Raw genomic sequence first — 25,670 nt, forward strand, 5'->3', positions numbered from 1 at the left:
CTTACCCTTAAAGCAGCCAGCAGGATAATTCTCACACGGCCGTCGGACATTCCACAGCTTATTTGGTGCATAAGCGGACTTGTAAACTCTGCGTTGTGCAAACTTGGATCATCAGATATCACTGCTTGACGCTTTCACCTCAGTTCTCCCGGGAAATTATGTCGGACAAGCTGGGTGGCAAAACACAACTAGGCCCCAGCACACCAGAGTTCGGTGCACTAGAATATGAACTCCAGCTAGCTCTTGGCGCAAGCACGGCCCGCATAGTTGCAGCTCATTCTCTGTCAAATCCGCATTTAAACGTGCAATTCGAAAAACGATGCAAGGTGAGATTCCATATCTGATATTCTGGGTACTGGCTAGTAAGCTGAACTCATAACGATGCGTATCCGGATGAACGACTGGCTGTAGGACATGCTCGTTCTATCCTCGTGGTTGGACGCCTCACAATTGGCAGGTGTGAACACGGAGGACGATGTCATTCGCCGAGGATTCCAATTCCCCCCTGCACAGCAAGGCATGAAGTTTTCAGTTGGCTCGCTGGCTGGTAAAGGTGTGTTGAAAGGTAACAACGGATTCTGGAATGGCAGCGGAGCTCATTGGAATTCAACTGAAATGACGACGTGACGCTCCCATGCACAGATCGAAAAGGTGAAGGCAGGACCCTGCGCAAGGCATTGTTGTGCCGAGTGGGTGTCGGGCGAGCTTATGTGGCGGATGAAGCAACGGCTGAAGCCAGCCCCATTCCTAATGGTTATGATAGTTTCTACTTGAGAGGTACGGCAAATCTCATTACGTAACGTCGGAGCTGCTCTGAATCAACGAAAAGCAGAACAGTCTGCCCCACGGGATGGGAAAAAATCGCTGGACGAATACCATCACGAATACTACATAAAAGATACCGCACAGGTATTTATAAGACAATCTTTGCATAACAAGGGAACTTTCATCAGTCTCATGCGTCATGTCGATCTAGGTCGTACCCGTGTATCTAGTCCACTACGACTTTGATTTCAACAAGGAAAGACAGTCGCGAGAGGTGATTAAACTTGAAGCATGAGTATCTATGTTTATAACAAAGTTTCTCATTTCAATTATTGGATTGCACCAGAAAGCAAAATGTGACAACTGTGAAGAAGAACATGCCACTGTTTTCTGTAACGCCGATGCCGCAAACCTTTGCAACAAATGTGATTCACAACTCCACGTTTCTAAGCTAGCCAGTCGCCATGTTCGCACACCGATCGGAAAGGTACGAGTTCGTGATTGAGCTAAGAATTGGCACCGACTTGCTTATTCTGATTATAGATATCTGATATACTTAGGGATCAGACGTCTTCGGTCATTGCCGTCACCATCCCGAGAAGCTCATTGAATTCTTTTGTTCTCAATGCCATATCCCTGTCTGTGTTTTTTGCAAGATGGTAGGAAACCACGCGAATGGCGAAGCAGCCAAGCATCAGCTTGTTAGCGTGGCAGAAGCGTACACAACTGTTTTACAGGAAGCACAGACGGTACGAAGCTTCTCAAGCGCTTTTGCAGGAGGAATTCTGTGTGACTGAGATCCAAACTTTAGCATGACCCTATTCTCCAAACCCGCCGCACGGAAATCAATAACCAAATAGCTGCAGTCAACTCGCGAGCTAAAGCAGTTGAAAAAATGGGATCACAGATCGAAGCCCAAATCGAAGAGATGTACAAACGAGCGATGAAGGACCTGAAGAACATCGTCCAAAAGAAGGTATCTCTTCTCCGTGCGCTTCTTCTTGTGTGAATCGTCAGGTGTCGTGACCTTCCAAACTCTCGGTGCAGCTTATCGTACTCCTCGGCGATGAACTAGAGCTCGCCCGGCAATTAGCCGAAATAGACCGACTGGAAGATTTCCTGAAATATCAACAAGAAGGCGACGCAACCACCTTCTTGTTCAACTGGTCGAAACACCAGCAATGCCGTGCCAATCTGCATGATTTTAGATTTTTTCGGAATGAGATCGACGTTCAGCTGGATGCAAAGGTTGGGACGCTATATCCCTGTTGGTTCCAAACGTGCATGGCGGCTTATGAATATTATGTTAGGTCACAGGAAATATCAGTGTAATCATTGATCATGACCGACCGGCTGTAACTGGGGGGGATGGACCACATGGAGGCAAGAAACATGGCAAAGGAGCGAGCACTATAGGACCTGCAGGCGGTTTGGTATGTGCCGACATCACTTTGGAAATGTGCAACCAAAGCATTAATGTTCAGGAAATCAGGCGGGTAGTTTTGGAATGGGAATGCCCCGCAGTAAATTGCAAGAACGTCGGGTACACAGAAGGATATCGGTGAGGAGATACTGTCCCGTTGCAGTTGCTTGAAGCCACTAATCTTTGCCGCACGATTTTGCGTTCGTAGGACTTCTTTGCAGAAACTCTGGGAAGTTTTGATCAGATAAGCACATCTCGGGTTGAGGACGATGCCGATCGTGAGTGCTTGCGCATGCGACAAGAATTTCCCGTTAGCTCATACTAAAGTTCTGTTTCAATTCATAGGATTTTCTCAGATGTCCACGGCAGCTGAAACCTTTTGATTAGATGTATATTATAGAGACAGCATCCGTAAGGGTATAGAAATGCATCGATGTCAACCCATTATGACCTTCCCCTTTTTCATCCGCTTGCTTTGGGCTTTCTTCGCCTGCTTCTTACGCTCTCGCTCTTCATATTTTCTTTGCGCCTCGGGACTAAGTTTCGCTGCTTGCTCGTCTCTCTCCTTCTTCTCCTGAATTTTCTTCTGCGCTAGCGTCTGTAGTCAAGGATGTAGTTGTAAGGCCATGTCGTCCAAAAAAGCTTAGCAACAGAACCCACCATTTTCCGCTCGTCCTCTTGCGATCTGAGGATAACTTGCTCGGCAGCTTGGCGCAGTCTTACCAACTTCGCCTTGGCCTCAGCAGTGACACTTCCAAATTGACCAATGTAATCCACCATGTCGATAAGCAATTCAGTTACACTCGTGATAGCATCCCGATGCTTAGCATTCAGGTTTGCCAGATTGGGTAGACGTAGAACAAACGTCAAAGTCTTTGGCGCCTCGCGCAACTCTTCCGGTCTGACAAGTGAACCACGGTTACGATCCTCCTCATATGAAAGAAGACAGAACATCAACCCTCACTTAGTTGGCTTCGTTTTGGGCAAGTCGGTCAAAATAATCTGCTCAAGCATTGGCGGCTGCAATTGTTCCCCTTTCCCATTCTGATCTAGCCCAAGCGAACCCCATAGCTTTTCTCGTATGCGCTCCTCGTCCCAGAGATTAGTAACAAACTCGCCAGTGTCAGCCATAATAGTATATTCTTTCGGGGCCGGTGGCTGACGAATTCCAACATCACGGCGCTTGGAAAACTCGCTCTAGAATGTACGCGCCATAAGTCATGAACATCAGCTGCTCTGTTGTGCCTCTACTCGGAACACACCAAATCCCATCGTTCCTTGATGACAGAGTTCGCTAGATTCTTGTGAAGGATGGCAAACACTGTTGGATCTGACTCTTTTTCATTCAAAGTAACAGTAAAGGTCTACGGAAGGAATTTTCATTAAGGCACTGTAAATATCAGAACGCAAGAACGAGATCCCCCTTTCCAGACCCCGCAACGAGTAGCGAACTGCTCACCATTTTGTCATACGCCTGTTGAGGTTGCAGGTAATCCAGAATCAACTGCAGAATATCGTACCTGCCTGCAAGCTATAGTATATGGAATCAGTTATAGCCGAGAGCCTATCCAATGATAGGTCACGCAGGCACTGACATGAAGACTGCCGTACACATGTTTTACATGTGCTCTTCCAGTGGCATAGAAAATGTAGTCGCGAGGACCATCACGAATGAGCTTGTGACCTCCTTCGTCTCCAACTTGCGCAAAGTTTCTTTCCCAGATGGGCAGTGTTATTCTCATCCTACGTATACGTTAGCCACATCTCACTTATTGAAAGTTGCGAGACATGTTCGACATAAGGACATTACCAATTGCGCGCAATCTGGTTATTTCTTCTTCTGCCATATAAGTATGATATAACATAAAGAACAAGTCCGCCAAGAATGAGGGCTTCGACCTGAAGATGTCGTCAGCCCAAACGCAATACCGAAGCGAACGGTATCGATATCACGAAAAACCCACCTGAAAATCCCAGAAGTTGAGCTGACTCCACTGAATGGACTTTTTCCCATCGGATTTCGGCGTTTCGTTTCCAAGAACAGTCTGATAGCGACCAGTTCCGGGAGTTGGTCGCGACTCTACCACGTCCTCGTCGTCCTCAAACTCATCCTCGGCGTCAGCGCGAACCGATATTATGGCCAAGCAAATAAGTAACAGGACCAAGAAATAGCGCACAGCCCGCATGGTTCAAGCCAGTATACGACCAAACGAAAAGGACGCAGGGTTACGCTTGCCCAGATCGAGTGATGATCACTGAACGATGTTGGGGTGGTAAACTAGGTTTTGCTGGTAAGTTGCTTGTTGCCATAGAATTTGCTGTTACACAGCCTTATCGCGCTTTCTCCGCTCCGCCCGCTCCGTTTGCTGTTTGCTCGCTGGTATTCTGGCCGGCCCTCCACTTCGACACCAACAAGACCTCATCTCTGGAGACTTGCAGGACACTAAGCTTCAAACATGGCATGGTACTATTATATTGGCACTATGCTCGGCGGGTTGGTATATTTTTGTTATAAGGGCAAATTTCTTACTTGTGCTAACGACGATATTGATCTATAGAAATGTCATGCGCCCTGGAAAAACTGGCTTCGATCAGGACGCTCTTGTTAGTTACGCCTTTCACGGAATCATGTTCTGGGCTCTCTTCATGTATCTGGGTTACATTGAGCAATCCGTGGAATCACAGACCCAATTGGTGACTGGGTTCTTGACGGTCATTTTTGCCTGGTTCTTGTTATCATATGCATTCGGATTATGGCAATTAAGAAAGGGGCAGACGAAGATGGATCCAGAGCCGACAACTCGGTAAGTTATCATTATTGAAGATCGTAAGGCAATGATGCTGAAGGATGCGGATTCCTTGCAGGGCCTGGACTGGTGGACCTCATCTAACCCCCGGCCAACGAGGCCTTCGGGAGGGTCTCAGTCACCTAATGGGATTCACGACCGCATGGGGTAACGCAGACTTGAAGCTAATTGCAGGCTTCCTTGTGGCATTCGTTGCGGTGACCTTTGGGTTTTGGAAGATAGAGCAAGAGAAGGAACGGGAAATGGAGGAAATCATCAAACAGGCTCAGACACAGCCAGCTGAAGAGAGCACGCCAGACAGAGGGGACACAAAGGGTCCCCAGAGCAAGAAGGGGAAGAAAGAATAAGCGTACTTAGAATCCATAGAGCGCAGATAGTCTTCCTAGTGTATTGGGCAGGTCCCATTCCGTAACAATACGATTCTTTGATATTTATAGTCTTTAGGCAGCTATGACTGCCTAGTACCAAGTCTTTGTGCCAATGCAAAAAAGCCATACTCGTACTGAACTTTGATTTGTTGATGTCATTACTGCAGATCTTCTACATTCCCATTATTAACAAAATGTTCAGCGTTCATAATCCTTTGGTTTATCAGACATTGCACCACCCACTGAATTCAATAGAACATAGGAAGATATCAGCAAAACTGTCAAACTGTCTTATTGAAGCGAACCCATAAAATACCTCAGTAGATACTATCGGTGCATCGGTCCATTTCGAGAAGGCTGCTTTTTCTGTTTCTGGTATTATGTTCTGGCAAACCACGTAGTGGCATTTGCGTTTGAGCAGCTTCTTTGAAACAATCGTGGCACCTCCTGCCGTCAGAATATCTTGCCAGTCAGAGCGAAAGGTGTCATTTGCTGCCCAAACTGCAATCGAGTTTGATATATGTGTGTTCAAGAAATAAATAGGAAAAAGTCAAATCAAGTCAGTATGTCAAGCGCTACTCTCTAGTGACTAACCATAAATGTGAAGATCATGGAAGACGCCATTCATGGGACTTTTAACACTTGACCACTGATACAAAAACCATCAGATCGTCAACACGTAACATCGACAAAGGTCGGTCCGCAACTTACATGATTCAGCTCCAGGGAAAACCCATTGCACAGCTGATACTTCTCATATTCTTGGAGGACATTCTGTCGGCGATCACCTCGGTAAGATTCCCCACTGCAGGTCGAAAATTTGCATACTTACCTCTAAACATGCATGGCGAATCCTTCACGACAAAGATTAATCGACGTCGTTTTTAATCTGAGCTTTGTTGGTCACCCACCATGCGTAAGAAACTACAGGGACACCTAGACCCAGTGCACAAAGGTATTTCTTTGTCCGCAGAGGTTTCGAGGCAACTAACAGGATGATCGGCGGACTTGAGTTTCTTCGCTTCCGCCCCTCGAACACTTGAGAGAAGTCGTCGAAAACGCTTCCGCCGCCTTCTTCAATTTGTTGCGTCACGTATAATCGCTCTGTGGCAGAGATCAAACGATTGATCAGAACCTGTAATACAGCAAATCGGGACCATGGCTGCAGTATACCATCCCGCCCAGCGTTCGTTCCAAAAGTAGCAGTCAACAATATCCCAAATCCACGAAATATGCGTGTGTTGGTTGCCAATGGGCCAAAGATTTTGACAAGCTCCTGAATCGGTTGAGCCGCGGCTACTTCCCTTTTCTTCATAGTACGTTCCTCATTTTCGCGGAATAGTTGCTCACTCATCGCAATCTTGGATAGTGAGACCTGCTTCATACCCTTTTTGGTGCGAGGATGGGACTCAAATCTGAGCTGGAAAAGTTGAAATTCCTGTATTGTCTCCAGTACATGGGCGACACGGAATGTGTGAGCAGAGTACGGGGCAAGGCATTTGTCGCCAGGAGCGAGTTTGAGCAAACGCATTTGTTGGGATTCAACCAAGGCTTCGTCCCCTACGCAAAAGTACATTAGCCCCAAATGGCATCTCAGTCTGCGGATTTGGGCGTAAATCACGCACCATCTTCAAAAGAGACCATGTACTTGGTGGTCTGACCAAACCGCGAGTTAATGATCGCCTGTGCGAGGTGGATAGTTCAACAGCCCGCCGCTGGAGATTTATTGTAGCGAACGCCATATCCCGCTACGTACCGCATAAAATAAATTATCATCCCACAAAGCCCACACTCGGTCTCCAGTCTCAAATTCTCTGGCATTTTCCACGCCGTTGGGTTTGCCGCAGTCCTTACTTCGGCTTTTTTGTCGACTAGACGCTACCGGCTGCCCCTTGCGCCGTCCGCCAGATTTTTCCACATAATCCTGGTCCCTGTCGTCATCACACTCTGATGAACTCTGGCTATCAGATTCATAATACACTGGACGATTCTTCACCCGTTTCGGTTGTGATCCGTCGCTCTTTACTCCTGGCGAGGGGCGCGACACTTCTGGAGTTGTAGATCCTCGCGTCATGTTGTCTTCTCGAGTAGAAGGCGGCAAGGACGCCCGCGGGAGCTTTTGCTTAAGTTTCCAACGCTTGCCACATTTACAGCACAAGGAAGCCTGTCCCTTTGGACCATTTCGCCAGGCTGTTGTAACGGTGGTCCCACATTCAGTACACACACGATCAGATGTATTTGGCTGCATTTGCGTGAAGGAAGGAGAAGATGACCCTATATGCCCTTGAGAGGAGGCCGTCGAAATAGGTCGTATAGGTGAGGACACTACCGGAGGGACCTGTGCGCGTGCTGGCGAGCTCATTTCAATTTCATTGACTTCGGTTCGATGCCTGTTCCTTATTGCATTCTCCGTCCGTGCAACTGTGGCACATTCTTCCCAAGATCGCTCGTGTAGAGGCATCTTTAGTTTCCGACGTTTTCGGCGTCCGACATTTTCCTCCTCACTTGTGTCAGCTTTTTGACCAGTGTCACGCTGCAATGGTATGTAGCGAGGACGCTTTCCAGGTGTGCGCCGAGGAGATCGTCTATCAGATTCAATCTCATGCGCCTCACCATTCTCTCCACGAAGCGGGTCCTCCGAGAAGGCCAGGAAACGGAATCTGAGCTGCTGAGACGGAGTAGATATCAGAGAATCTATCCCAACCTGTGCAGGACGATTGTCAGACTTTTCGGTTCTGGCTGAGGGAGGCGATCCCTCTGTTAAAATAGTCACAAAGTTCGTGGAAACACTTTTGAGAGCTTTCTCGCTGTCATTGTGCACAGTACCGACCGTTGGTATCCCTTGAACAGGCTGAGACGCCGTTCTCAAAACATCGTCCTGACCAGCTGTCGATTCCGTGCGAGACAAGGGCCTCTGTCTCCCAACACGGCAAGTAAGTCCTCTTCCAGTTTGGCCCACAGATACATTAGATTCCGACTCTGCTAATTTCCGAACATCTTCAGCTTCCTCTCCAAGATGAAGAAATTCTGTATCTGGCACACTTAAAAGTTGGGTAGGAGAAGCTTCGTGCTCTAATGGGAAAGGACGCGATTTTCGTCAGTAACGCGTTGTCAGGTCCTAGAAAGCGTGCACCATACCTGTGGTCGCACATTGTTGAACCGCATTGCCAATGCCATTGGGGACTGTTTTAATTTTATGAGCTCACGGCGGGGCTGTTCGTACAAACAAAAATCCACTAACCGGCGACAAGCCGTAGGGGCCCCAAGCCCTGGCGTTTGCGCATCCTGGCATAACGTTGCTCTGGCGTTCCGTCATGGGAGGATTTGGCCACGCTTCCATCCGACGTCGGTTGAGGTTGCTTGGAAGGGGTGACTATCTCGTCCTTTTTCTTTGTTGACACATTGGCCGCGAACCCTTCTAGAGGCGAAGGGCTTTGGGCCGTTGCGCTACCACGGTCTCTCCAGGATGAGACAATTCGGTGGGAGGGGGATGATATGTGAAAGACCGCTTCCGGCGAAGGTCCCTGCGGACTTGGCGAGATATTCTCACTATCATACACAGCCGAGATTTCATTGACCATCTGAGTGGCATCCTGTGTGTAATGTAAGGATATGCGATTATAAGGCTTTACAAGTTCAGGTGGAAAGCTTTCTTGAAATTTCGGACCGCTTAGGGGACTTGGTGGAAAGCGAAGGTCAAATGAAACAGCTCTTCTACGCCGGTCTGATACCGACTTCTGCTTGACCAGCATAGGTTGCGATACGACTCTCCGTAACGTAGGGGCGTCGATTGGTTCATCTCTTTCAGGTGTCCATGGGTTTGCGGTCATTTCTAGGCACTCACTCAGCGGTCGCATGGTGGCCAAGTGGATTGCTTCCTTCCGTCTCCGTTTTCGAGCATCCCCGCTTGAAAGTGGAGTCATTGCTAGCCGACTCGAGCGTCTTGTCGGCGTCACATCGGGCGCGTCTATCCGCGGGGGAGTCAGATCTCTACCTCGCTGTCGTTTCCGTCCACGAGAATACCGACCACTACCGCAAGCATTCATGGTTCTATAGTGTCGTTGTGAGGGCGGCTCACAGTTTAAAATAGGAGTCTTAACCCCATCTAGGACGTGGGTATTCCCCCCTTCATTGGGCTCATCCAGAGGTTCATGAGCCTCAGGTGTACAGGCCCCTATCTGCTTGACTAGCCAGTCATTGGGGTCCTCTGTTGGAAGACTACCGTTTGCAGGCCCGCATGGGGTACTTGCTCGCTCCAAAAGGGACGGTAGGTCGCAACCGTCCGGGAAAGATAGTAAATTAAGGTCTTGCTGATTAATAAGCAGTGACGGTACCGGTGCAGCCCTAGCATTAGGCTTCACGTTGCTTGCGTCTACCAAGTTTATTTGGGATGTAAATTCCGGTATTGAGAGTAGCGCAAGAGATTGAGAATTTTGAACCAATGATGGTGGGCGGCCATGTGGAAGGTGACTCGCTATAGGTGCTTGGTGTTCTATTTTTAATTGTCGTTGTTCCGATTTCAATGAAATAGCATCGCCCGCACGGCCGCAGGTTGATGGACCCTGAACGAGTGGGCTTAATCCCAACTGTGGCAGATCAATATCACTTTGAACCTGACTTGAATCGCAGGCACCGTGCTGAGATCTGTTCAGCATCGTTTTTGCGTTACCCGACAAGAGTAGCAATCCAACGTGCGCGCCGCAAGGCGGGCCGTTTGCACATGTTGGAATAATGATATCTGACGAGGGGTTCCCATCCAATGACCGCGGGATATCAACGGTGATGGTAAGTGACTCTGGCCCAACATCCCCTGCTTCCAGAGTTCCAATCGTCGGCAAATCTTTTCAAACCGCAGCAGTGTGAGCTAAAGTTCAGCATATTTTATCGCAAGGAAGTCATTACCATCTATGGCACCACAGTCAACTTGAACAGGAGGACATGGTACTGTTATAGAAGGCGGCTGCACGGCCCACCTCCATAGCCGTGTCGATCGCTGCAACGCGTCCTGTTGACTTCCTTCGCTGTGGTAAAGGACCTGAACTTCTGGCATGCAGTTGGGTCGTCAGAGGAGTGTGAGGCGGACATTCGGACAGATCTGGGGTTTGGTAATAAGGCCTAAATAGGATAAATAGATGGGCGCCACATCCAAGCCCTCCGAAGCACGTCCGGACATTGTTGACAACCGCCATCAATAAACGACGCAACCAAGAGCGTTGTGAAGAATTCGCTAAACACCGCTCACACCGTGGAGGTATCTGTTGACAATGCGCCTAACTAAAGCGCTGCCCTATTGGAGGTCGGGATAAAATCCTTCTACCATTAGAGCAATGTCAGAGCTCGATATCGCGAGCAAGTCTGCACAAGAAAGGTTGTGTTTGCTCCCTCCAGTGCAAATTAGGGTTGATTTTGAGAGGCTTCGGCAAATTGTAATAGAAACCAAAAGGCATGCAAGCAACAGGGACTGAATACTGGGAATCAAGGTGGACAATATCTGAGCGTATGTGCGACCTCAAGCATTGCCTCTACATGTACAGAGGCTCCTTTGCGGAAAATATGAAAATCAAGACCGTGAAGTGCTGCTTGCAGCCTTGTGTGAGTAGTGTTTAAGAGGAAGGGACTAAATCAGGAATACCACTCCACCACCATTGCACCAATATTGGCCCACTGCAATCAAGATTGCAACCACAGAGTTAACGTGACTGATAAGATGTGGGCAGTGACTGTGCGCATTTAAATGAATGAATCCATTGCAACCTACTTCTTGTGGGTGCCCATTGAGCAACGGTGGTTGTCAGAAGAATGCAAATGATGAGCGTTTGGAGAGAGTGCGTTGGGAGTGAAATCGTACTTCGGTGCGAGTTTCACTATGTGGTCCGTGGGATTTGAGTCCTTAATTATGTGCCTGCATGCTGGGTTAAGCGAACCTAGGCACACACATAATCTTGAGCCCACTACAGTATTCACCATGGTGTGGCGCAGGACGGCAGTGGCTTGGCAATGACAAAGTATTTTTTTTTTGTCGACAACCACTATTTATTCGCGTTCTCCCTCTGCGACAACCTTGGCTGAAATGGCCAGAAAGAGAGAAGCACCTACGGCGGAAGATGTGGACGAGTCCCCTCGCAAGGGTCTCAAGGCCTCCGCTGAAACAACGGCTGGGGTGCTACCTGCAGAAGTGTTGGAGGAGATGGGCGAGTTTGAAGATCAATGGGAGGACGATGTAGAAGATGGTGAAGATGAAGGGGAAGTAGTTATTGCGCCAGACAGCGATGATGAGGATGGTGAGTTACGCTTTGAAGTAAGTTATGCTATCGGTAGGGATTCCCACACTGGAACGCTACTTGAGTGATGAGAATTTACTATCACGACGGTCTTCTGAGATCTGACCATGCTGTAACTGCCCCACTGGGGCTTAATCTGACTGATGTAGCGAGGGAAACACTGGGGTTAATATTATGTTATTTCTCATCGCACTGGCTGACCATGTGATTCATAATAGGGATGGACGTAGATGCAGATCAGCAAGAGGACGAAGACGATGAAAAGCGGGAAGATTTCAAAGTGTATCTTCCAGGGCAAGAGCTTGGAGAAGGGGAGGAGTTAGTAGCAGATAACAGCACCTACGAAATGCTGCACTCCATGGGAGTTGAATGGCCTTGCCTCAGTTTTGACATCTTACGTGACAACCTGGGCACGGGGAGAACAACATTTCCTGCGACCATGTATGTCGTTGCCGGGTCACAAGCGGACCGTCCAAAAGACAATAAATTGTATGTTATGAAGATGTCTCAGCTTCATCGGACAAAGCACGATGATGAAGATGGCATGGCAGACGACGATGACGACGATCTCGATGAGGATCCCATTTTGGAAAGTAAGACAGTTTCTCATGTTGGTGGCGTAAATAGGCTACGGGTATGTACTGCGAGATTGCTCTTTCCAATTCGTTGAGTAACACGTGAGGCAATTGATAGGTTATGCCCCATCCAGAATCGCACATTGTTGCCACTTGGGCAGACACAGGCAAAGTGCACATTCATGACCTTACTGAGCACGTTCGAGCACTCGATACCCCTGGGGTGATTCCACCAAAAAACCCGGCGCCCATCTACACGGTGGGGCAACATGGCAAAACTGAGGGCTACGGTTTGGATTGGTCCAGTGTTCAAATTGGTCGTCTGCTGTCTGGTGACACCGCAGGCCGGATATATCTTACCATTCGCACGCCATCAGCGTTTGAAACTGATGCGCAAAGCTACCTGGGCCATATAGGATCTGTGGAAGACATTCAGTGGTCGAAGAAGCAAGCGGGAGTCTTTGCGTCAGCGTCTGTGGATCAAACCATCAAGATATGGGACGCGCGGAACAAGGGAAAAGCGGAATTGAGCGTACATGCCCACGACAGCGACGTCAACGTGATCAGCTGGCATCCGTAAGTGTCTAGTTATTGTCTAGTTATGCTAGTCTAGAAATCACCTTTACGCTGCTCGACTTTATGCCGCCGGGGTCGTCTTCGTGACTCTGTGCTTTGGCTGTCAGAGTAAGCAATATCGAATTTGGTCATCTCCACGCAGTATCAACACTGAGGATGCAAATCCATCAGATCTACTTGATATCTGCACTATTTTTTGATCATACATTCATCGCGGCGATGATCACTGGGAGATAATGTTATCTTGACCGATTAACTAATGTGCTCTCACGTTTAGAACCGTCGAGTATCTCATCGCATCTGGCTCGGACTCTGGTGTCTTCAGCATCTGGGATCTCCGTATGTGGTCTGCCGCAAGCAATCCACAACCTGCAGCCACGTTCAAATGGCATCAGGGACCTGTGACTTCGATTGAGTGGAAACCCCACGAAAGTTCTGTCGTGGCTGTCGCGGGTGCGGACGATCAATTGACAATTTGGGATTTCGCTCTGGAGCGGGACGCTGAGGAGGAAACGACGATGACCACTGGGGTGGATGGGTCACAGGTTGAAGTACCGCCACAGTTGCTCTTCATCCATCAAGGCCAAAAACACATCAAAGAGGTTCATTGGCATGGGCAGGTACCGGGGGTGTTGGTCAGTACGGCGTTTGATGGATTTAACATCTTCAAGACTATCAATTCATGACGACGTACTGGACCACACATGTTTATAGAAAAGTTGCTTTATTTTGTATATTTTTTGGCGTTAGTACTTTACAGAATATTTATTGCATGCATACATTTCTTGTCGAGTCAGACAAATCACACATTTTGGTGGAGCCAAAGCAACTGTCGATCGTTATAAGGAGCTCGCGGACACTTTTTGCTTTGGAAAAATGTAAATCCAGTGTATATGTTTGCGTATCAGTAGCTATTTTACTTTAAAATGTCTAATATCATCGACAAGAACTGGGTCACAATGTTTATATCTTCATTGCTAGTCAATTAATCAACTGGGACGTGACATTAACCGGAGAACCGGAGACTCGGAGACTCGGAGACACCGAGGCTTGTTCCAATTTTTCTTTTGACCTGACGTACCAGACCTTACACGTGACATTCGATCACCCGGCAATTTGGCTAGAGGAAGGGACTTTGGTCGCTCACTGTTGCCAAAATCGCAAGGTTAGAACTGGGACATTCTGCGCACTTCGAGCCGGTCTCGTCTCGCTTTGTGATTTGGTGATCCCTACAGTCCACGTACAATGGGTCCTGCTCCAGACCACTACACGGAATTGACTCCTAGGTGGAGCTGGCAGCTCGTTCTTCTATCCTATGTAGTGGCCGTGTTGGTAAGTCCACGAGCTTTCTTTGCAGAAATAGCAAAGTGATTGAATAGTAACCTTCATGCTTGAATATAATTTTAGGGCTCCTACACGACGACGCAACTTGTTATTCACGCAACGGGATGCAAGTCACGGACTTGGAAGCTTACGTGGTTGGGGTTGGCGGCTCTTACGCTAGGAGGTGTATGTACTATGAACGTCGGGATGAGAGTTTTCGATGACAGCTAATATGGACTCGCACTAGTGCGGCATCTGGAGTATGCACTTTGTTGGAATCTTGGCAATGGATCTGGTACGTTAAGGTCACCTGTTTGCCCGGGTCTGTCTGAGAGACACCAACCTAGTTGATTAGGGTATCCCCGTATCATATGATGTTCCCTTGACTGTTGGCAGTTTCTTGGTGACTGTGATCATTACCTTTTGCACATTTGCCGTTGATGAAGTTCTTGCCTTCTTGCAACAAATTCCGCGACGAAATTTGAATCTATTGTTTCCAACGTCCGACGAGGCAGGCTACCAGCGTGTTACGGGAACAAGTGGTGAAAATACCCCGGTATGGGACGAGGAGGAAGGTGGTGTTGGAATACTGAATCCACCAGAGTCACCACGCACATTTATCGAAAGGGACGAAGCTGACTCTGAAACATCGGCGATCGACGATATACCAATAGCACGGACCAACGTGGCACCTTTCTGGTCACACCGCGCGGGGGCCAATTATGTATTGGGACGCATATTTTGGAAGTTCTGGCTCTCCCTCAGCATACCTGTCATGCTGAAGGGTTTCTTTTTAGCCCTCGCATATGCAGGTCGGTCTGTTTTGAAACGAAGATCTGTTTATCTCGACTTATGTTACTCATCAATGACTTTGTGTAGCCATGCATTACATGGGAATGTTTGCGATGAAAATGGATGCGGTCATCGAGTGGAACCCTCTCTTTATCGTTTTGTCATTCCTGGATGCGTGGTTGATCTGTATTATTGCCTTCGTATTCAGTAAGCACTGGAAGAGTGATTTTCTTTGCCACGAGAGGATGTGCCTAATGACTATGCTTGCATAGTGCCTCAGCGAGTCGAATCTATGCGACAATTCATTTTCAGCCTGGTAGCGGCAGCTGGCGCCGCTATCATGCACTACACGGGTAAGCAAAATATCAAATTCATGCAATATTCAAATTCCCGCTGACATAGTATGTAGGAGTATATGCGGCCACTTTTTATACTACAACTCCACCTCCATATAACAAAGGAGCATATCCGTTGTATGTGGCCTTCTATATAATTGGTTTCGCTCTGGGAACCTGCTTTATTAGCTATATTATGCTGGCCAATATCGTCACCCAGTCTCGGAATCGTTTGGCAGAAATGATCACAACCAAACGACGACTGTGGAAAGTGTTGGCAGAGAAGGAGGCTGCCGAGAGGGCGAACAAAGTCAAAACGGATTTTATCTCGGTTGCTAGTCACGAAATTCGGGTAATTATATATCTGGTACTGGGATTTAATACCGATATCTTGAGGCCTTATCCCCTTACCTTCTATAGACCCCCCTTCACGCCATATCAGGATACACAGAGCTCCTGGAGCAAACTAATTTAACCGAAGAGCAACGGAGTTACGTCGAAGCAATCAAGACTGGGTGCCACACAATCCAATTAATCACAACGAATGTGCTGGATTTCACCAAGCTGGAACGTGGAAATGCCGAAACACGGGCTAAACCGGTAGAGCTGGACATCCGCCTGGTAGCGGCTAACATCGTCAAGAGTTGCGCACCAAGCCCCCAGCAAACCAACGTGGACTTGATCCTAGTGGTGGAAGATGAGGTACCACAGCAGATTTTCATCGATGAGATCTATATAACACGAGTAGGTGAAATACTGCAGTTGTAACAGCAATTAGGTGCTTGCTGAGCGACAATCATGTCTAGGTTTTGATGAATCTTGTCAGCAATGCGATAAAGTTCACGAATGAAGGCTACGTCCTGCTGGCGCTGGAAATGGAGCGGAATGAACACGGTGATGATGTTCTGCTGATACGGGTGAAGGACACAGGCGTCGGTGAGTCCGCGTTCATCGGTGTGTTTATTGCGGATGCTTATGTCCGGCGACTAGGAGTACCGCCGGCGTTTAAGAATGCAATCTTCGAACCATTTAGACAAGCCGGTATGCTCACACGTGATCTAAGTAGATGAAGAATGTGCATATTCTAATATACACTTGTAGATACATCGCATACCAGGAAACACAATGGCGCAGGTAAGCGTAGTGCATTGTCATTTGACGGAAAATCTCAAACTGACGTGCATATAGGCTTGGGACTTGCAATTTGCAAACAACTTATAACAATAATGCAAGGCACAATAGAGTTCCAGTCCACGGAGAAAGTAGGAACCGTTTTCAGCGTCCGGATACCGATTCAAAGTCCATGTAAACCTGATGCATCACTCGGTGCTGTATCCAAATACACTCACCGTGGACGGATTGCATTACTCACTCGAAATCGCCTGTCATTTGACCTCCTGAAGACGCTATGGACGAACCGTGGATTTTGCATCATAAATTCACCCGAAAATATACCAGAAGCGGATCTGCCTGAGGCCTTGCGTCAAGCAGATATTATTTGGACGGATATAGAGATCTTTAACCAGAAACCTGCTTTAAAAGATGTGGTCAATACCTCCAAACCGCTGTTCATCTGCTACCAGGAAACCGACGTGGATTTGGATATGGCTTCCCTGGGAGGAAATGTGGTTGGCGTTAAGAGACCGATCATCGTTCATCTTATCGAAGAGTGGTTACAGAACCCTGATCGCAAGCTAGAAAACGATGGAATGGTGCATTCAGTCGCCGAATCATCAACATCGATTGAGAGAACAAGCGCCGAGTACATAGTACCCGTAACGAAAGCAAAGCAAGTCTCATCTGGTAAGACGAAGGAAGTTCGATTTTCTGTTGAGAACGGAAATCGACAGATCGTCAACGGAGCGGAGGCCGTGGCTCGTACTGATAGCGGTGCTGAGTTGTTGGCGGTCCCTGATTCGCCGGCACGGGAAAAGACGCAATCACAAGATGAGAATCGTGAGAGCAGATTGATCCATCCGTCCAATGTCTCCCACTCAAAAGGTTCTGTCTTGTTGGTTGAGGACAACGTGGTACGTTGGTGCTGGTTTCGGTACCGATCAACCCTGGGGGCGACTCTCTTTCTCATTGTCATTTATCACCGATAGGTCAATCAACGATTAGGCTTTCGTCTCCTCCAGAAACTGGGTTACGATGCCACACTCGCGACCAATGGGCTAGAAGCAGTCCAAACTCTACAAGCCAATCCTCTGAAATTCGACGTAGTACTGATGGATTGCCAAATGCCCGTCATGTCTGGCTCTGAAGCTACCAAACGCATAAGAGCAATGGAACGACAAGGCATTGTCTTTGCCCGGAGAACGGAGTCAATGGAGGGTAGCCCACCCAGAAGGCTCCCTATTATTGCCTTAACAGCAAATGTCAGCGCCGAGAGTCGCGTAGAATGTGAAACGGCCGGAATGGATTTATTTTTGCCGAAGCCGCTAAAGATGGGGGACCTGGGGAATGCTTTAGAGAGATTTCTCAAATGAGATGGACTTCAAAATGGGAATGGTTCTTGAAATCACGACGTATGGACATGATTGTACTGGAAAAACTGTTAAGACTTTTTGGAAAGGGCGACACTATTGTATAGGAGGACTGTTCGCCCTATGTACACTTTCGTTTTGTTTTTACCTCTCTGTATCATAAATGGTCGAGTTAATTAGATATATTAGACTTTGGCAGTATCGGACAAGATTTTCCTTTGATATAGCATCCTGCCGTTCTTGCACGCCTAATACGAAAAACACTCCTTTGAAAAGTTTATATTGCGCTGACTGCGAGTGAATCAAACATCGCATCGTATTCGGAAGTTTTATCTTGCCCGCATGCACCTACCAGCTAGGACCTTCCTGAACATTCGGAACCAAGTCAGCATTTGCTATCAACTCTCATTCTCCATCAATTACATTCACTCTTCATCATTGTTGATCAGTCCATGATTGGTCGATCGTGACATGTAAACATTACAAACTGTTGGGTCGCAGATTTTCCCCGACCTCTGCCATTACAGATATCGTATTGTTTCCGCCCCAACAAGACGCGAGGACCCGTATTTACTTGCTGATCGTGTCAATGAACATCATGCAGGTGGCTTTGCTTCGCTTAAAGAAGCCTGCAGATCCGTGACAAAGGGAAAAGAGGGAAGAGGGAATGCCAAGGGTCGGAAGACAATAAAACATCGTGTGGCTACAGGCAAGGCTTGGCGATGCTCCCGCAGAAAAAAGCATAAAACCCCCATCACAGGTTGCCCCTCCTCGAGCCAACCTTTTGCTTGAGACCCCACATACCTTCAGGTCTGAGAAATCGCAACTCTTGGTACATTACCTTTTGTATATTGAAAACGGATCGTCATGGCTACTTTCACTCCTATTCTGGTCAATGCTCACCACATCGAAGCGTCCACCTTCGGAAATGACCGTAATGGTGATAAGCCGTTCATGATACCGGATGACCGACGAGACAGTGCCGTCGAATTTACCTCTTGCAAATCATCTGAAGACATGGAAGACATGGACTACAGTACTCAGCGCACGAAGCTGCAGACTCAGGTGGACGAACTGGGGTACAAGATCGCACCTTCCGTCCATATTCCTCGCCTCACTCGCCGTGATCGTCGTCGGCTTCGCCAGCTGGAGTACGAGCTTCGCATGGCCTGGCGTCCTATCGGCAAAGACATTGCCAATCACATTTACGAATCAGATGTCTTGGCTGAGGTTGGGATTCCTCCCTTGGCCGCTTGATTAAATGTTCACACTATCTGGTCGTATGGTACCCGTACGGTATACCACCTGTAAATGAAGCCTCTGGACTGTTTGTGTCAATTTCCCATGTTATTTCAAGTTTTGATGTTTTGAAGGAAGGAAAGGAGTTTCAAATGTTATTTTTGCAAAGTCGATTTGTAAATAGATGAACCGTCAGTTCTTGCACAAAGAACTATCCAGTATTCTGGTGTACACCTTAAATACAATCTTCTCAATGTAAAATTTATGATTTTGCAATGTTTCCAGTACTCGTCGGGTTACATTTACTAGTCCTAGAAGTGTTTTTCTTTTTAAAACGCACAAAGCTCTATGGTATGTACATGGTTGCGGATTCGACATGAGCAAACGACTCACGAACCTCAGCGCAAACGCATCCACTTAGATACGACCACAGAAGTCTACAAGGATATCCAAAAAACGGCAGGTGTGCTATACTACTAAACAGAGCTTAGTCTACAAATGCTTCACCACTCTCCCTCCTTCCAGTGTCAGGAGCCTGTCCACCGATGCCGGAATCTCCTCCAAGCAGTGGGTCACAAATATCAAAGTCTGGTCCCTGCGTAATTTCGTATCCAACCATCTTTTGGCACGCTCTACCGCCTCTTCGTCCAGTCCTTGGAAGGGCTCGTCCAAGACCAGTAGTCGCGGCTCCTTTATAAGAGCACGGACAAAAAGAACGAAGCGCTGTTCGCCTGTCGACAATTGCCGAAAAGGGCGATCTCCGAGATGTTCAATGCAAAATTCGGATAAATAAGCGTTGATCACCTTGTCTTGCGCGGGAGTAGGGGAGCGGATGAGAGCAGGAATATCAAAGAAGCCGGTAGCGATGACTTCTCGGCACGTTAGCGGTTTTGTAAAGTACATGTGGAGTTCCGGTGACGAAAAGCCTGTTTGGCATTTAATGTCCCACTATCGTGCAATGAGGGAAAGCATGTCAGATTAATTGTAAAGTACAAGGTGCGAATGAATGATCGGCCCTTTGAACTTACAATAGTCTCCCCGGTTCCTCGTTTCTTTCCAAACAGCGATATGTCATTTGAATAAGCTTGTGGGTTGTCACCGAGAAGCAGAGACAATAAAGTACTCTTGCCCGATCCTGCACATCGGATACAGCATGAGACGAGTGTCGTATGTATAAGACTGAGGGAAACAGTCACTGACCATTATGTCCCATAAGCGCCCAACGTTCACCAGCCCTTACTGTCCATGAGACATCGCGCAAGATGGGAGTTCCGCCAAATGACACGTTCACGTTCTGCAGTTCTATCACTGGCTCACTCAGACTTTCCACATCTACATGCTTCTTATTGTCAAATCCTTGGTGTTGCGAAAGGATACTTTCCGTCGGGGCTTGCTGCGCCCATTGTTCCCTTAGTCCTTGCCACCGAATAGTCCTGTCGCGATTTAACAGAAGGACATGTGTCACCCATTCTGGCAGTTCATCCTGAGGTCGCAATGTGAGGATAACCTCCGTCAAACCCTGGTCAGCGACTTGTCCGAGCAGATCTGAGATTTCTCGTCTACTTTTGACATCAAGACCCACTGGAAGGAACGCGAAGAAGGTGGTGAGGTCATGTTCCAATACTAAAGGCACAATATCAGGGCTGCCTTACTGAATGGCTCGTCGACAAGAAGATAGTGCGGCTTGGCCAGCAAAAACTTTGCAATCCTTGCTCTACGCATCTGGCCGTTTGATAGCTTCATAAATGATAAATCCAAATGATGACCAAGGCCAACTCTTTCAGCCGCCTCCAGAACTTGTCTGCCCACATTCTTCGTTATAGACTCTTCCTCCTGGCCCTTCAGAGAAGACTCTAGATATGCACGTAGCGTGATGTCCTCCCACTCATCAATATACTCGAATCGCTGCTGATAATAGTGTTTGCTGAAATCAAAGAGCCCTGACTCTTCTTTGAAGGAAACATGGCGTACTAGATCTTGGGGCCACAGAGACAAATGAGAGAACTCTTTCGGCTGAGCTTCGGAGAGAGGTTCGATGAAGGGATATACCACAGTTCCGGTTGGATGTGCTCGTAGTTTGCCCATCAATACCTCGCACATGCTAGTTTTGCCCGAACCGAGGGGGCCAATAATTGCCCAACGCTCTTTTTCATTTATATTCCAAGACAGATTTTTGAAGACGGGAGCAGAGGACGGACCGTATCTAAAAAGGTTTGCTTGGTTGATGGTGATGGAAGGGACGCGCCCTGATATCTTGTTTTGAGGTAAAGAAGTATTGGCTTTTGAATGCTGATGTCGGCAGGATACGTATAACCAGCGCATCCGCAAACTTGGTGAAGGCATCTTTCCGGCAGCAGGAGCCAACGAGGTTGAAATAAGGAAGGGAAAAGCTCGGAAACATTGGACTTCCGTAGATATCTCATCCTTGGGAAGCTGTGCCACATGATTGAATCAGTCACGGCATTCGATCAAAAACGTTTATTCCATGTATTTTCATCTCTGAACTGGCAAGTAGCAATTCTCGTATTTGCAAATACCACACTACGGTTGCATAAAAATGCCACTCCGTAGCTGCTGGTTCCCAACACACAGAGAGGCCCAACTGTTTAGATGGGCTCATGAAAGCCATAAGAAAAAGAATAATAGCCAGATCCTTCCTGGTTGATGTTAAAATCAAGGGACAGCCAAGCCCTTTTGCATTTACGTAGCTTGCTCCAAGGATACTGGGAGCTCACCACAGTGGATTGGTTTGTTACGTAAACTGCTATTCTTAAGACACGGCAACGACCCTCAAAACCAATGTTGCCTGTTCAGTATTGGGGTGTTTTAGGTAAACCACGAACATGTCGTCCTTGTTACTTTTCAGATATAAGTCTCTGCATCAGCGAGGATGCTATACATTTTGCGCACGCTATTTGAGTAAGAAAACGAATGCTGGGGAGGTACCTCTGACGAAAGAAGAACAGCAAGGTTGGGAAGAACAGAAGCGTGCCATTCGCGATCTGCGAGCCAAGATTCGGCAAAAGGAAGCCGCTTTGCGTGTGCGCTCCGGACTTACTGCGGATCTATCAACGTATGTACCAAGGATCATTAACAGCTGGAGTTCATTGAGACATTTTTTCAATGTTCTCCCTTTCCAGAAACAGAGATATGGTAGAAGGAGCATCTCGTCGTCATCAGCCTGCTGAAAGGGAATCTAGCGAAACAGGCCCCGGCGAAGCAAAGTAACGGCTGTTCAATACCATCAAAGATAGTGCACAAGATCTGCACCGGCATTCCCATTTGCACTTCGCCATGTAAATGCAATAAATTTTCTTCAAGTCACTGCTGATCATCCTTGGAGGGTTCATGATGGGCTGCCAGTGCAAGGGCGCGTGTTACCCATCAGCCTAATATCCCATCACTTGAAGGACTCATCCCGCAACTGATGGGCGGGCACTAGTCCTACTTGTACTGCTGTGAAAGCCTGCACAAACATCCCTTTACAGAGCAACTGACCAAGGAAAGATCAATAGCGGGATCTCTTGCAATCCACTGAACGCTACACGGAAATGTGTCGTTTCCCGCGCAATGTCAAAGTTGACCTTTATAATGTTTTATCCCAAAGCGGCCCGCTAAAAAGGTATCCCATATGGTACCAATGTTTAGAGATCATGAACAAAGCTGCTCAGGCGAAGGCTGGCGGCATAATAAAGAAAAGCGCCTGCAATTTGACCAGTAACCCCGTCTATTTTCAATACCACTGCACCAAAACACAGCACTATTTCACGATCGCCGCTTGTTATCCCACCCACCTGTATCTGAACCAAGTGGAAAACAACCGGTCAACCCATGTTATTAAGTGGTTTTGGTGGTAATAATAGCCGAACCTCTCATTGGCTGCACGTGATAGACACTGTCTGTCAAAACGAAAAAATGCTATTCATGATCGACGATTCGTAAGCAGATCTCACGAGCTTGCTTTCTCACTAATGTAAGACTTCGGCTTTTCCTTTTCTTTCTTGTTCTTCCCATTCTTCATTGCCAACTTTACGACTTGCCATGGCCGCTACAGGAACCATCACTCATTACCTTACCGTAACGGGCAGAGAATACCTAGCGAATACTGGCATCGCTAGCAGCGAGCTAGCATCGGTTAATTTTGACAGCGGGCTCTTTCCTTACGCCCGTGACAAGCTACGACGTCAAAAGAATTGGCGACAAGACGGCAATGTACATTTTGTATACCATGGGGCAACGTCCGGCGGCAGGCGTCCTTCTGCGGAGGATACAATTCTCGATCCTCCAACAACTGTCGATTTGACAGGAAAGCATCTGGCATTGTTCTCTGCCATACGGGACCCGACTAGGAGACCCAACGAATGTTTCCTCTGCAGCAAGGAGATGAATCTGGTTGGATGGCATGGTATAACCATTTCATCTGTTTCATTATGTCAAATTGTCCATACGTCGTTTGACAGCGGATTTCAGCCTTTGACAGGATGCCAGTAATTCCAGCGCCACTCGCTCCCCAGGCGCCCACTATTGCTCAGGTTGAAGAGCCTTGTCTAAGCACAGCTGTAACACAGAGAGTACTCAATGCAGCTTGTGTGCTTACCGACATGCTTGTTCACCCCGTCGGAACGTACCAGGCCGCCAAAGACGTCATCGTGGATACGCTTCCTGTAGTCAAAGAAGTAGTAACATCCCCGATCAAGGTGGCGCAAGAGGCAACAAGCGACATTGCTGCCACCGCGGCAAGACTTAGTGGGCTGAGGATCAGTTCGAGGGAGCCTTGGGTATGACCGTGAATGACCGATTACGAATCCCAGAACTATCTTTTTTGATCCCACTTTTGTTAGGCTTTCTTGGATGACCTTGCCGAGGATACTGGTACAGAAGATCCAATCGAGTCAGATGAAGAAGAGGAAGAAGAAGAAGAAGAACAAAAAGACCAAGAAGAAGTAGAACAAGAGAAAGGTCCCACTATCGCCGGAGTTAGCGAGGAGTTACAGATTCAGTTTACAGAGCTTCTTAAGGCGCTCGACCGCCGTTTTGACAAAATCGATGACAAACTCGACCGTCGTTTTGCAAAAATCGACCGTCGTTTTGCGAAAATCGATAGGACTATGGGTGCCATGTTTGAATACGTTGGACGTGGGCAAGTTTTGGCTCATGTAAAAAGGATCTTCAACATTGATGAGACAGCTATTGTGGAAGGTATGAAACTCCAAGGACGGGAGTTTGCGAAGGAAGGTACATATTTATCTATCAACATGTAATCTACCATTGAGAATTCAACGATAGTCTGGTGGGCATGCGCACAGAAAACGAACCCTCTTTTCGACGACTTTGGACTGCTCTAAGGCAAAATTATGAGACACAATGGACAAGAGATGCGATCCCTGTCAAGATGAAGCCTGCAAAGATTGAAATCAACTTTCTTTATTTTTGCTACCATTCGGGAATCTCTGGCACCTCGATCGTGTCGCCACCCTGGGCTAGTCCTAAAGCGCCGCTCGATCAGGACTTCGAAGCATCGCGGTCTGCAACTGGTGTAGGAAAGATTATGTCGGCATTGGGATTTTCCGCACCCAACGCAATCTTAGTCGGAGAGATGACCATAAGCGGCCTCGAACTAAACAACAAAGCCACGAAAAGAAAACTAGGACAATTGGAGCGTGCAATCGTGTTTTTATGCACTCACTATTCGATCAAGCCTACCCGTATTTTCGCTTTCCTCCACACGCTTGGACGCTTGCGCGCCCCAGCACGGCAGTTTCGTGATGATTTATTTGGTCCGAATGGGTATGCACGATCATTTCCGATCCTTGCTCGGCTGGCCAGAGAAGAGAGATTTGTGATGGTGCCTGCATAAAACAATTATGAGCTGCGTATGTCATATCAACCAAGCGGGACTGTTTGATTTTTGATTTCCCGTTCACCATTGTTCGTCCTGACTACCGTATTCGGCATATGTACATCGTGATTTGCAGATATTGTCTGTGAAATATGGTCTGTTATAACAATGCATTGTCGCATGGTCGTATGAAATCGTAAAATGTATCACAATACGTTAACTCGGCGTGCCCTGAAATACATGACTGTGCTGATACCATCCGTGTCGGAAATGCCCATTGCTTTCCCTGGCTTATTTTTCCGGTATCTGCTTATTTCAAGATATTATCTCATCGGTATTAATTAGTGCCTCCCAAGTTACAATCTTACAGCTGTTTGAAAAATACTTCCCGTATGTAGTAAAAAATAAAGACTTACCAGGGTATACACAACATATAGAGAAGTGCTTTCTTAGGATGAAAATAAGCTGCATCTTCTGTCAAGTGCCGTTGCACGCACGGACTTGTACAAGTCGTATCGATGTATTCACCAGACAAGCGGTTCGAATGGATATATATGTGCAGGTGGGTGGGCAGACTAAATACTGGCCATATGTTAACTAGTGTGAACACATGCATGCAACGCATTTGAAAGAGACCTGAAAAATAAAGAAGATGAAGTTTATTATTCTTTATATCGTATGGAAGTATAGTTGAAATCGAACCAGTGCTCAGCTTGTCCGATGAATACATTGATAGGAGTAGTACAACCCCTACAAGTCGTATCTATGACCATCTTTGCTCCTATAGTTAGGTATTTTGCAATGGTTCCTTTAGCTCTACTTCTCGCATCGATGTTATTCACTCAGCGCACCCAGGCATTA

At 47.4% G+C, this 25,670-nt stretch overlaps 10 protein-coding genes across 11 annotated transcripts; 7 read left to right on the top strand and 3 right to left on the bottom strand.

Moving 5' to 3' along the window:
* Window positions 1–6: 6 nt before the first annotated feature.
* On the top strand, window positions 7–2,632 carry SPPG_07075 (uncharacterized protein). Its single transcript, XM_016755255.1, has 13 exons — window positions 7–326; window positions 412–565; window positions 643–777; window positions 833–909; window positions 977–1,039; window positions 1,112–1,252; window positions 1,326–1,514; window positions 1,577–1,741; window positions 1,813–2,013; window positions 2,076–2,198; window positions 2,258–2,326; window positions 2,397–2,466; window positions 2,534–2,632. Exons 1-13 carry the CDS (start codon window positions 159–161, stop codon window positions 2,569–2,571), a joined length of 1,593 nt encoding a protein of 530 aa, XP_016605646.1. The 5' UTR covers window positions 7–158; the 3' UTR covers window positions 2,572–2,632.
* On the bottom strand, window positions 2,540–4,466 carry SPPG_07076 (uncharacterized protein). Its single transcript, XM_016755256.1, has 8 exons — window positions 4,153–4,466; window positions 3,999–4,087; window positions 3,784–3,931; window positions 3,648–3,719; window positions 3,451–3,552; window positions 3,153–3,385; window positions 2,849–3,089; window positions 2,540–2,786 (listed from the first exon to the last, which is right to left on the bottom strand). Exons 1-8 carry the CDS (start codon window positions 4,372–4,374, stop codon window positions 2,625–2,627), a joined length of 1,269 nt encoding a protein of 422 aa, XP_016605647.1. The 5' UTR covers window positions 4,375–4,466; the 3' UTR covers window positions 2,540–2,624.
* Window positions 4,467–4,543: 77 nt separating this feature from the next.
* On the top strand, window positions 4,544–5,431 carry SPPG_07077 (uncharacterized protein). Its single transcript, XM_016755257.1, has 3 exons — window positions 4,544–4,682; window positions 4,747–4,992; window positions 5,054–5,431. The coding sequence occupies exons 1-3, from the start codon at window positions 4,645–4,647 to the stop codon at window positions 5,340–5,342; spliced, it is 573 nt and encodes a 190-aa protein (XP_016605648.1). The 5' UTR covers window positions 4,544–4,644; the 3' UTR covers window positions 5,343–5,431.
* Window positions 5,363–10,471, bottom strand: SPPG_07078 (uncharacterized protein). The gene is made up of 12 exons (XM_016755258.1): window positions 10,266–10,471; window positions 8,605–10,203; window positions 8,502–8,546; window positions 7,120–8,435; window positions 6,989–7,046; window positions 6,537–6,923; window positions 6,275–6,467; window positions 6,196–6,217; window positions 6,075–6,137; window positions 5,958–6,012; window positions 5,680–5,864; window positions 5,363–5,605 (listed from the first exon to the last, which is right to left on the bottom strand). The coding sequence occupies exons 1-12, from the start codon at window positions 10,411–10,413 to the stop codon at window positions 5,522–5,524; spliced, it is 4,155 nt and encodes a 1,384-aa protein (XP_016605649.1). The 5' UTR covers window positions 10,414–10,471; the 3' UTR covers window positions 5,363–5,521.
* A 941-nt stretch (window positions 10,472–11,412) lies between these two features.
* Window positions 11,413–13,602, top strand: SPPG_07079 (uncharacterized protein). The gene is made up of 4 exons (XM_016755259.1): window positions 11,413–11,644; window positions 11,863–12,278; window positions 12,338–12,795; window positions 13,073–13,602. Exons 1-4 carry the CDS (start codon window positions 11,434–11,436, stop codon window positions 13,479–13,481), a joined length of 1,494 nt encoding a protein of 497 aa, XP_016605650.1. The 5' UTR covers window positions 11,413–11,433; the 3' UTR covers window positions 13,482–13,602.
* Window positions 13,603–13,946: 344 nt separating this feature from the next.
* SPPG_07080 lies at window positions 13,947–17,991 on the top strand. 2 transcript variants are annotated; one of them, XM_016755260.1, is made up of 13 exons: window positions 13,947–14,127; window positions 14,203–14,304; window positions 14,366–14,413; window positions 14,474–14,930; window positions 14,998–15,117; window positions 15,183–15,263; window positions 15,320–15,597; window positions 15,666–15,989; window positions 16,052–16,181; window positions 16,236–16,286; window positions 16,347–16,379; window positions 16,434–17,275; window positions 17,351–17,991. In XM_016755260.1, the coding sequence occupies exons 1-13, from the start codon at window positions 14,041–14,043 to the stop codon at window positions 17,732–17,734; spliced, it is 2,937 nt and encodes a 978-aa protein (XP_016605651.1). In that variant the 5' UTR covers window positions 13,947–14,040; the 3' UTR covers window positions 17,735–17,991. The 2 variants fall into 2 exon arrangements, with proteins under 2 accessions (XP_016605651.1, XP_016605652.1); XM_016755261.1 differs by having other exon boundaries at window positions 16,052–16,286.
* Window positions 17,992–18,276: 285 nt separating this feature from the next.
* Window positions 18,277–19,253, top strand: SPPG_07081 (uncharacterized protein). The gene has a single exon (XM_016755262.1). It carries the CDS (start codon window positions 18,599–18,601, stop codon window positions 18,986–18,988), a length of 390 nt encoding a protein of 129 aa, XP_016605653.1. The 5' UTR covers window positions 18,277–18,598; the 3' UTR covers window positions 18,989–19,253.
* On the bottom strand, window positions 19,220–21,365 carry SPPG_07082 (uncharacterized protein). Its single transcript, XM_016755263.1, has 4 exons — window positions 20,623–21,365; window positions 20,171–20,551; window positions 19,999–20,105; window positions 19,220–19,918 (listed from the first exon to the last, which is right to left on the bottom strand). Exons 1-4 carry the CDS (start codon window positions 21,311–21,313, stop codon window positions 19,463–19,465), a joined length of 1,635 nt encoding a protein of 544 aa, XP_016605654.1. The 5' UTR covers window positions 21,314–21,365; the 3' UTR covers window positions 19,220–19,462.
* A 420-nt stretch (window positions 21,366–21,785) lies between these two features.
* SPPG_07083 (uncharacterized protein) lies at window positions 21,786–22,294 on the top strand. Its single transcript, XM_016755264.1, has 2 exons — window positions 21,786–22,043; window positions 22,111–22,294. Exons 1-2 carry the CDS (start codon window positions 21,814–21,816, stop codon window positions 22,196–22,198), a joined length of 318 nt encoding a protein of 105 aa, XP_016605655.1. The 5' UTR covers window positions 21,786–21,813; the 3' UTR covers window positions 22,199–22,294.
* Window positions 22,295–22,922: 628 nt separating this feature from the next.
* Window positions 22,923–25,084, top strand: SPPG_07084 (uncharacterized protein). Its single transcript, XM_016755265.1, has 4 exons — window positions 22,923–23,375; window positions 23,441–23,748; window positions 23,812–24,205; window positions 24,277–25,084. The coding sequence occupies exons 1-4, from the start codon at window positions 23,012–23,014 to the stop codon at window positions 24,825–24,827; spliced, it is 1,617 nt and encodes a 538-aa protein (XP_016605656.1). The 5' UTR covers window positions 22,923–23,011; the 3' UTR covers window positions 24,828–25,084.
* Window positions 25,085–25,670: the final 586 nt, after the last annotated feature.

This window comes from Spizellomyces punctatus (assembly GCF_000182565.1).
Source record: "Spizellomyces punctatus DAOM BR117 chromosome Unknown supercont1.14, whole genome shotgun sequence".
NCBI lineage: Eukaryota > Fungi > Chytridiomycota > Chytridiomycetes > Spizellomycetales > Spizellomycetaceae > Spizellomyces > Spizellomyces punctatus.